The sequence below is a fragment of the Cupressus sempervirens genome, chromosome 11, assembly GCF_028749045.1.
Source record: "Cupressus sempervirens isolate cs-2001-9-10 chromosome 11, ASM2874904v1, whole genome shotgun sequence".
Classification (NCBI taxonomy): domain Eukaryota; kingdom Viridiplantae; phylum Streptophyta; class Pinopsida; order Cupressales; family Cupressaceae; genus Cupressus; species Cupressus sempervirens.
The window spans coordinates 445,751,850-445,763,236 of record NC_143128.1 but is presented as its reverse complement, the minus strand read 5'-3'; the positions used below and the strand labels follow the sequence as shown (position 1 = coordinate 445,763,236).

Genomic DNA, 11,387 nt, shown 5'->3' with positions numbered 1-11,387 from the left:
ACTAGCATAATCAAAACTACAAATCATCAAATATTCTTAAAACTAATTATCCTAACACACATACTTATATCCTAAGCTTATTTAAGTGCAATTATTTATTATGAGTAAAGTTATCTTCTTTACCCTCAAAAGTAAAACCTTGGATAAAAGAATCTTTAAAAAGTCATCATTTCAATTTTTAAGCACATCCCTTAATGATCAATACCTGATGGAAAAATTATGTGCATTTCCTCCTTTCAAAAAGCAATCAAGTCACAAAATTTGAATTAGTTGAGAACGCACAATATATATTTACAGACTCCCTCCATAAACAGAGCAAAGTTGAACTGTCAAGTATGAAAGCTCGCAACAGAGGAGGAGGAACGACAGATGGGTGAGGGTTTTGGCGCAAAAGAATATCTGCACATCATTGTGATAATCTCCGAGACATCATTTTCTAGCGCTTTGAACCGCATTTCAAACCCGCTTTTGACAATTATACGAGTGGTGGGGTCAAATTTGTTCTGTCGATTCTGGGACTTCACTTTAGCGATGGAGGAAAAGGGACCCCCTCTTCCTCGTGAGAGGATAACTGTACTCCCATTTCACTTCAACAATCACATACAGCATTTCCCCCCATTTTATTAGGGATTTCAAGCTTGTGGAACTTACTAGAAATTTCCCTTATTTTAGGGGTTTCGAGCAATTGGGGTTTTCCATTTCATCTTTCTTAGCAATTGCGTATTTTCCTGTTCATCCTTCCAAGTAATGCAATTGTAATTTCATAGACTCCTGCTTGAATTAGGGGTTTTGTGGAATCTGAGAAAAGGGTTAATCTGATCGTTGGTACATACCAGTGGAAAATGCGAATGGCAGCCTGGAGCAGGCGCCTAACAATGGAAAACAAGCTCCCATTTCCTTTTGCATTCTTTGTAGCGGCCTTTGGACTTCTCCTTACTGTCTCCGCGGATTCAGGTACGCCTTGCTTTCAATTTTCTTCGATGCTTGCAAATGTGTCTCTTTGTGATCAAATTTGTGTGGCTTTTGGGTTCTGTAAGTGGATTGTAATGTCTTCAATGCTTGCTAAATGTGTCTTCCTGCATCGAATTTGTGTGGGCTTTTGGTTTTGGAAGTAAGACTGTAATGTCTGGTGTTAGCACCCTGCATTTTCTGAAATGTGAATCCCTTTTCTCTTATGGCGTTAGTTTAGCAGTTTAAGCTTGTAAGATGTCACTAAAAAGACGGAAGATCAAGCAATTATTTAAGCTCTTAGCAAGAACAATAGTACTTCTACCAGCATACTAACTGAAAATGTTTGGAATTGGGGATTCATGTTGCTCATAATTTCAGAGCTTTTCAGTTAGTATGATTCCCTACTGTGAGTGTACGATCTATAGGGCGATGCGGGTGAGATGAATGAATTGCAATCCAGGTATTGAGTTTTTACTGTTAAAACGATTCCTCTTACTTATTTGTGGGTCCAGTCACTTGTGCTTTCCCACAGCAGTGACTAATTTAACAGCTTGCTATTCTGGCTTTGATTTGCCATCTTTCAATATCACATACTAAGGAAAAAATTAAGCTTAGAAAAATAAGTCAATTGTGACTATTTAACATTTTAAACCTATTTAACATTTATAACCTAGGACTCAAGCCTTACTGTGTGATGTTTAAGCCGCCCACTCTTGTTCAAAAGAATTTGAAAGAACAGCCACTTTTTATTTTGATGAACAGTCGAATACCCCATGTCCTCATTGCTCCGTATTACTACAAACAAAAAATAGCTGCTCATAACCCTAATTTTCAGGAAAAAGGTGGTTATCAATTTAATTTTAGACCAAATTCATAGTTTTTTTTTCCTATACCTTTTATGTCTAAAAGTTAAGATTCTAGGTTATCTAATCTATTAAAGCTATCAGAAATACTGACCATGATCTTATTTCTTATGGCATTATGACCAAACATCTTTAGTCAATAGCCAATCGTCAAAGTTGTAGTGGGCACAATCCTAGCCTTATTCCCTATGATGTTAGGACTATGTACTTAGCTAGACTTTATGTCTACTGGACTCATTCTAAACCCTTAAATTGGACTCCCAAGTTAAAGACTTGTTGACAAAAATAGGAATTAAAAGTTCTATTGCTTATCATACTTTGGAATAAAACTAAAACCATACCCATTCTATAAGAATTTAAAAGCAAATTGATTTGTTGCTTGGGTTGTATATTCACTTGTGTAGATTTTTGTTTACATCAATGTTTTGGATCACATTCTATGAATTGTTTATATAATAGAACCAATTAGGTAGTGTTTTATAATAACTGAATAGAAAATAAAGACTACATTATTTTAAATTAGGGATTTAGATTGAACTAAATAACTAATTGGTTCATTTAGATGTATATGGAGGCTCAATTAGTTGTATGAACTTCATTACAAGTAGTTGAAACATATTAGGTCTTAGTTATTTCTAATGGTTGTTTAAACCAATTACGTTGTTGATTAAGTTAGGCACACAGTGGGACTAATCTAGCTTGACAACTAGAACTCAATTGACATATAAAACATACTAAAATAAATAAGCACACATCAAAGATTAATTTTGCACTAATTAAAATAGTCATGGGCTTTATTAGCAATAATTATAAATTTAACTTGACAATTTAACGCTAATCAATGTTAATAAATCTATTTCCAATCACCTATCTTGAATTGGGGACATCTTAGTCCAATAGTGTGTCTACCCAATTTAGTAGTTGAATTGGTTGGATGCATGCATGATCAAGCCATGTGATCTTGATTACACATGAATAGACTTGAGTGTACACTTTATTGAATAGTTTAAATAGTTTAGGAGTGTCAAAAATTGCATGTTGGATTGTTGAAAGGGAAAATGAACCATTATAATTAGCCTAATAAAATTAAAAAAAAAAAAAAAAAAACTAACCAATCTAGATATAAATGCCACATTTTCTATATGAAAAATAACATAAGTCAAATTATGAAAGAGAAAAAATGAGATGTAAGATGCTTAGAATCTATTGGCTATATTCTTGTGATTCTAGGATTCTTAGATGACATTCTTTGATTCTACAAATTGGTTGTACTTTCATATTTAGATCCATGCATTTAGAGACTTGTTTTGTATTTGTAGGGATGGAAATTGACACATAGATTTGAATCTATAACCATGCGAATGGTTTTGTAATTTTTTTTGCCTTAATCATTTATTGGCTAAATCATAATAAGAAACTAGTAATATCTACAAACACCTTTAGGGAATTCACTTATCATGACGATTATGTTCCCTTTAAATGTGTCCTTTTTGTAGACTAATTCAGTGATGATGAACCAAGATTTAGGAGAACAAGAAGCATTTGGTATGATCCTGTAATGATCTAATACATAGCATCAACATCAACACTAACACCAAAATAATAATAAAAATAATTTTCATAATCGAGCCTAGATGCACTCTATAGGTGCTTCTCTACATGTTAGATGATTTAAATTAGGGTTTTGAGCCTACAAATATATCATATAAGCATGCAACCTGAGATAAGTGCCATTAGCACACAACAATCAACAATTGTGAGAAACATCAATTTACTAATTCGCTATTCATATTTTTACATTTAAAAAAAGTGAATTAGGTTATTTATGCTAGGCTTGAGAGTCTAATGCAAGAAAAATCACAAATAAAATGTATAGGACTAGGAAAACAACAAGATAATCAATGAAAACTTTTTCTATTCAATTAAAATGTACTTTTTTAGCATGGAAAATGACCATTTATTGTTTAGTGTAGCTAGGAAATAAAAAATACAAAGTACTATTATACTACTAATAGGATTATGTGCATTATTATCACTTCTTAATATGAAGCGATAGTGGTACAACCGCTATTTGTGTTTGCATTATACAACTTTTTTATTTTTATTTTTATGTTTCCTTATCTATTTAATATGAAGCTCCAATTATTTGTAAAAGGTTTTTCTCGATCAAGAATGTGTTACCTTTTGCAATTTCCAAAGACCAAAGTTTCTGACTTGTTAAAGACTTTAGTTTATTTTCTCAAATTAAGTTAGTTGTCAATGATTCTATATCCCATTTCGATAGAATACCACATCTGTTCATGGTGAAAATCTTCATCATGATTTCTTTTTTTTTTAGTTATAAAATTTGTAGGAGGTTGTTCTATTTTTGCCTTTGTTATTTAAATGGTTAGTGAGCATTCGAGAAACTAAGTTGACACCCATGATAGTTTTAAAGTGCCATATCTATAGCATGAGACCTTAAAGTTGGAGAACCTAGGTTGACCCATGCTTGGTTGAAGAGTGTGCTATCTACACCATGAGACCTAAAAGTTTGAGAATCTAAGTTGACCCCATGATTAGTTTAGAAGTTTGCAACTACAACATGAGACCTATAAATTTGATAACGTAGGTCGATTGCAGCAACGAGTATCCCAAAAGTGTGTTAAAGCATGCCCCAAATGACCTAGATTTTTATGTGAAGTTGAATTTTTTTTACCACCTACTCAAATCATAATGTCAACATATTAAAAAATAATCCAATGGTAGCAAAATTGTTGGAAAAATAAAGTTGTTCGATAATATTGCTATATGCGTAGTCGTTGAAAATCAGAATGAAGTGTACAATCTTAGATGTAAAGATGAACATTTCTTGTTGAGATGCTATAGTGAGAAGCTATATTGCAATAAAAAATCTACAATGCACAATGTGGGCAATCTCCAAGTATCATTGCTTGAAGAAATTAAATTTTGGATGTTGATGTTCTCCCCTACAAGATATGAGTGGAGAGCTACTACAAAGGCCTCTATAAAGAGAGCACATTTATGAAATTTCATAGAGAAGCAAAAATTAATGACACTCTTGAGTTTTCATCATGTGTCTCCATTGACCTTTCATTTTATGTGATCGATTTAGTGGGAAAGAGTTTGTAAACCACCTTTAATGGTTTTCAAATGATAAGTCAAATGTAAAAATAAATTCTTTAATCTAGAGGAAATATATGTAGCCTCAAATACTTTATATTTGTGATGTATATCGAGTAGCTTAATTGTGCTCACTATATATCCTAATCATAATATGAAATTTCACATACAAATAGTAATCTCTTTATGTGCATAATATTCCTCTATGGGAGTTGTGTTCAACTCTACAATTTTTTAGTAGGTTGTCACTCAATAGTGCAAGTACCTATAATGCTAAGCTCTTCATTAACTAGATTGAAATCAACATCTACATCACAACTAGATAGACTCAATACCAATGCTCAATAATAGATGTCATGTTGAGCTCATTACAAATTGGTTTAACAACCACTGCCTCATTAGTAGATGGGCTATCATCTATAATGGTGGATCAAAATCTCTATTAAGATTTTGATAAAATGGGAACTATATATATATATATATATATATATATATGGTAACTTAGGTATATTTGTTTTATAGTATTATTTTTAGAATGTGCATGTTGACCACAAGACAAACAATGATGTAGGCAAAAACAATAACCATTGAATGACCTTAATATACATAATGAAAATAGCTGTGGATTTGATGATTTTTTGCTCATGTTAATTTTGATTGAAATGAAATCTCATGTTAATTTTACAGGGTTGACAAACAAGTGAAGATTCAACTATTGTTCTAAATAATTTTAGCACATGATTGATAGGTTCTAATTTTTTATATAAGGACTCATGACACTTATGTACCCTAAGACCAAAATGATGTTTATTGGCATACATAGTAGGTGGCTATTCAATGGCGGCATTTTTTTTTCAGTATTTATTTTTCTTTAGGAATTTATCATTGATAAATTTTGTTAACATGCCTTTAGATTCATGCAAGCCATCTTTCTTGATTGCAACACTATTCAATGAAACAAAAATGAGCTTAGTACTTTTGTTTAAAGAATATATATTTTTTCAACTATTTTTTGAGTTGGGTAAACCTACACTAGTGATTTCCGAATTCGAGGCATTATATTTTTTAAGTGAAATTGCTGTGAAAGATGGGAAGCACCTTTGTTGAAGGTGAATAAGAAATTATTATTATTTATAAACAAATAAATGACTTTTTCAACACCTATAAAAATCTCTATTTTATATACCTTAAAATGGTACAATAGACCATTTTTAATAAATATCTATACCTAAATATTGATATCATTATTTCAATTAAAAAAAGTTATTTAAAGTATGTCATCAAGCACATCATCATAGTCTAGATTGGTTGTCACTTAAAAATACAAAGAAGTGATGTTATGTGCAATGAAAAGTGGACATGAGAGCAACGACAATCAACAAATGAAGGTCCCACAAGTCAAACAAGATTCTATTTGTAGGCTAACAATGGGCTCCACCACAAAATGACACTATCCAACAGAACTTTTGTGAGAGGAAACTTCATATTATGTGTGCAACATTCTCGAGAAACTTAGCTTGCTCCTAACTAGTATTGCATCCTTTTGTGTTAATATTGAACTTTTTGGCGGCTGATGCAGACTCATGGAATAGATCCCTTAGGGTTTGTTTGGTTGTTGGATAGGAATATAAAATTTGGAATATGTTTTCTATTTTTCGTTTGTTTCGTTAGTTGGAATAGGGAATCGGAATACATATTCCCATTTTGCCTCTAAAATGAGCTTATACCCATTCCAAAAAATAACCGTTATTGGAATAGCCATTCCTATTCCCAATATGCATTCCTATTCTCCATTCCTATGCTTGCAACCAAACGGGCCCTTACTTCCTTGGCCAAATCACTATTTGATACCATAACTTTGTTTGAGGCCTTGATGATGATTGTTTAAACCGTCTTTTTAGTTTGAACTTTAATTAGGAATTCTTTTTTAGTAATCAACATTAATCTAGAATCAAACTTTTTTAGCTGTATTTAGTCCTCAAACTAATTCAATTTATACAAGTCTTATCATCCTTGATGAGGTTACAGATGTTATCTCTCCTATCATGTGTTGCATTCTATCAAACTAATAGGGTCTTTCCAATAAAATTTGCACAGCTACAAATATAATAGATTACACCAACACTAGGATTGATTGATGGTAAAAAGAAGAGGGAAAAATAAATGATAAAATTCTACTTAGGGTGTATATAACTTACTCTTGATAGTAACAAGCTTTGTAATTAGAGATAAGTAGTAGATAAATATTAAAGAATAAAAAATAATATTGCACCACTTCTTGTTGCAAGATCCAAATTGTTAAAACTAACATGCTCTCTTCGCATCACTTGGCAACCCTTGTATGTTTGGAATATCTTATAAGGGCTAGGTTGGAAATCTATGTTCAATCTAACTTATTAATGATATTTTTTGAAACAAGATTGTTAAGTGCTACATCAATCAATACTAATTTTGCAATATACTATCCTTCATATTTGTAAATCTTTAGAATAACACTTTTGTAATGTATTGATTCATTAGTTGCCATTTATAGTTCCCGTGTTACTCAATTTAAGGGTCTTGATGCTTTACATCTTCATTTTTTTATGATGCAATTATTTTATCATTAGCTTGTACACCATTAGTTATTACATCCTTTCTATACTTTATATTTCCATATATTTAGAATAAAAATTAAATACTTGATGTCCAACTTATCAACACTTGAATCAAGCACCTTCAATTTCTTTTACTTTACAATCATATCCACCTCAACCTTCAGGTTGAATGATTATACTTTTAATTCAAGAGCAATTGATTCCTCCTTGATAATATTTCTTCTACCTCCCAAGAACATTGACAAGATTCATTAATAGTTATGACCTTAATCATTCCCGTTTCAATTAAAGTACTAAGTTATATTACATTTATGTGTTGTGCCACCTTTTTAAAATTATTATTATGGTTAAATTGTATTGTAGTTCAATGAAATTCCTTAGTAAAATTCTTCAAACTTGATTCTTCGTGCCTCAAGCTTTGAAGTCTCTTCAGTAGATCTAACTAATTATCTACACCAAGGAACTATCCTTTGCATTTTTTAACAATAACAACGAATGATCTTCTCCATCATAGACCAAGTTCTCTCTACTTTAGTTTCTTTCCGCCAAAGTATTGTATAACTCGAAATCTCAATTTATTGCACCTCACTTTTGTTCTCTATGCATCATAGACATCTTCAATTTCAAAAGATATGCATTCTACACTTTATAAAAAAACTTATGTTGGTCCTAGAGTATTGTGTGTTTTAGTTCACCACTAATCAAACATTCCACTTGATCCATCCTTTTGCATGTTAAGTAAAGAAGATAGAAATGTCAAGGTTAAATGTTTTGAGTATTGCATTCTACTGCATAATGCAAAGCTTGTGTAAAAGAACACCTTATGTTACCACACAATCTTTAGATAAAGAATTCACAATTAGATAATACCATATTGATCATATTTCTTCTAGGTTGATAGTACTCTCATGCGATAACAATGACCCAACAAAATAGCTTCACATTATTGTAGGATATTAGTTAAACTTTTTACAATGTATTATTATAACTACAAATATTCAAAACTATGATATACAATTAATCCATCCTATAAATGCTCTTGCATAAAATTTTAGAAAATTAGGTTAATTCTTGTCCAATTCATGAAAAACATACCTTGTACGTAAAATTCATGTTTTTCGTATTCTAATCCTTTAAAAAAATTTGTTGTGTTCTAGATTGTGGATTTGTCCTATGGTAAATAGGTTTTCAAATATTCATATTTACATTTTTTTTGGCATTACATAGATTCTTGCATATAGAGATAAAATATCTCTATGACAAATTTTATCGTAAATAAATAAATTCACATAACACATTGATTGATTTGGTTGAAAAGATTATCCTTTTATACTTCAATTGGATGGCTACATATTTTTTATTCATCTATAACTTTGTTCACATTTTTCTTCATTTGGTTATATATCCTTCTTGTTATTTTAATAAACAATCCAACTACATGCCTCCCTTCGAAACCTCTTCTCATCTGTAAGCCTCCACCCTCTCTCATTTTCCATGGTCCCTCCTTAAGCACATTCTCCTCTCCATTTTATTTGTTTTTTCTTCACCATTCCCTTAAAATCTCCTTCACTTCCCTATTTTCCTAAGCCTTTTGTAGTCCTACCATTCACTAGAGAAGTGAATTGAAAAATGATGCAAGACATCCTTTGTTTTAATGGTATGATCATATGTATATGTTGCCTTTTTTACATGACGATTTGGAGGTTCTTCAACATAATACATTTATAGCTAAAAAGGTTTTGATGGATTTTTATCTAATGATAGCGCATTGGAGTACATAAATGTTGGATGGAATTGCAAGTTTATATATGTCCCATTTTACATTTGTATTATATAACTAATATATCTTGGAACATGGTGTAGGCATATCTTCTTTTAGCACACATGCATTAGGCATCAATTATGGGCGCGTGGCTGATGATCTTCCTCCACCATCTGTCGCAGTGGAGCTAATTCAACAACTCAAAGCTAGTTATGTAAAAATCTACGATGCCGACTTGGAAGTCCTCTCCGCCCTATCTGGCACGGGTCTCCAAGTGGTGATAACTGTGAGAAATGAAGACATCTCCAACATTTCATCATCTCCATTAATAGCCAATGCATGGATCCAAACCAACGTGCTCCCCCACTATCCCTCCACGCTCATAACCACAATCATGGTGGGAAATGAGGTGCCCTCTCAAGGGGACTCAGAGGAGTTGGCCCTCTTGGTCCCAGCCATGACCAACATCCACTCAGCCTTGGTAGACCACAACCTAGGAGACGCCATCAAAGTGACCACCTCCCTAGCAATGGATGTCTTCGCCACCTCCTACCCACCCTCAGAAGGTGCATTTCGCGACGAATTCACAGACCTAGTGATGCAACCCATGTTGGATCTTCTCTCTCGCACCAACTCCTATGTCTTCCTTGATGTCTACCCATTCTTCGCTTGGTCTTCTGACACCACCAACATATCCCTCAACTATGCCCTCTTAGACATCGAGCATGTTGGAACAAACGTCATGGAAGATCAAGGCCTCACCTATTCCAACATGCTTGATGCCCAATTAGACGCCGCCATCGCCGCCATGGAAAAGTTGGGCCACTCAAACATTCCCCTAGTGGTGAGTGAGACTGGGTGGCCCACCAAGGGCGATGACGACGACGACAATGGATCATCAGGTGCCAACATCCCCAATGCCGCCCAATACAACCAGAACCTAGTCCGGAAGGCCCTCGCCCAGCCCCCTGCTGGGACCCCACGGCGCCCGGGCACTTTCATACCCACTTTCATATTCTCCCTCTTTAACGAAGATGACAAGCCCGGACCCGAAACCGAGCGTAACTGGGGCCTTTTCTACCCCGACGGGTCCCCCGTTTACCCCATCGTTTTGTCCGGCGAGACCGGTCCCGTTTCCCACGTTTACACCAACCCTTCTAAAAACTCCTCTCCCCCAATTCAATGGTGCGTAGTTTCCCCAAATGCCCAAGTCGAAGAAGATGACCTTCAAGAGGCCATCGACTTTGCTTGCTCTGCTGGAGCGGATTGCTCTCTCATTGAACCCAATCAGCCCTGTTTCTCGCCCAACACTCTCATTTCCCACGCCTCCTATGCTTTCAATTCTTACTGGCAAAGAACCAAAGCTTCTGGAGCCACTTGTGACTTCAATGGAGTTGCTGCACTCACCACTTCAGACCCAAGTAAGCCTACCATTCCTTCATGGGCTTTCTACTCATATAGTCAATTTCAAGGTTTTTTATACTCATTTCTACCCTTTTTCTGGTTTTGCCTCTGCAGGTTTCCAAGGATGTGTATTCGAGCATGACTAAGTATGGAAGTACGAGTCACCTCTTTGTTTATATTCTTATAGTCTTAGTTGGGTCTACTAGTTTCTACTATGTACAAGTTAATTTGTAATGTGATTGTTGTATAATTGTATTTTTACTTCTAAAAATGGTCTGTATTGGAATAAAAGCTAGAATATAAACCTATCTATCGTTCAGAATGTAAATTTCGTGCATGTCTCTGCGCTTGATTTATACATGTTGCTCTGTAGTCATATTGCAAGAAGAATAATACTGCAGATCATGAACTGGGTCGACCGTTTTCTGCCAAAGACATCAGAGAAGTAAAGTTTGTACTTTTTTTGTTGATGGAGACACATCTTCTTTCGTATTAGATAGGAAGTCAATGATTTCTATCAGTAAATCACAATCACAGAAGACAAGTGGTGGTGAGGAGAGAATTATCTCCATTAGAAAAAGGCTAACCAGCACTTCATAACCATATCTTGCATTCGGTTGCGTAAATCTGTAGTTTTCTTGTTTTCTTGTCTATTTAATTGAATTGCAGGTGGCAAAATGAAATATA

The 11,387-nt window shown here is 33.9% G+C and overlaps 1 protein-coding gene across 1 annotated transcript; it reads left to right on the top strand.

Moving 5' to 3' along the window:
* The first annotated feature begins 293 nt into the window (after positions 1-293).
* Positions 294-11,133, top strand: LOC149530339 (putative glucan endo-1,3-beta-glucosidase A6). Its single transcript, XM_089808746.1, has 3 exons — positions 294-954; positions 9,398-10,717; positions 10,815-11,133. Exons 1-3 carry the CDS (start codon positions 843-845, stop codon positions 10,844-10,846), a joined length of 1,464 nt encoding a protein of 487 aa, XP_089664872.1. The 5' UTR covers positions 294-842; the 3' UTR covers positions 10,847-11,133.
* Positions 11,134-11,387: the final 254 nt, after the last annotated feature.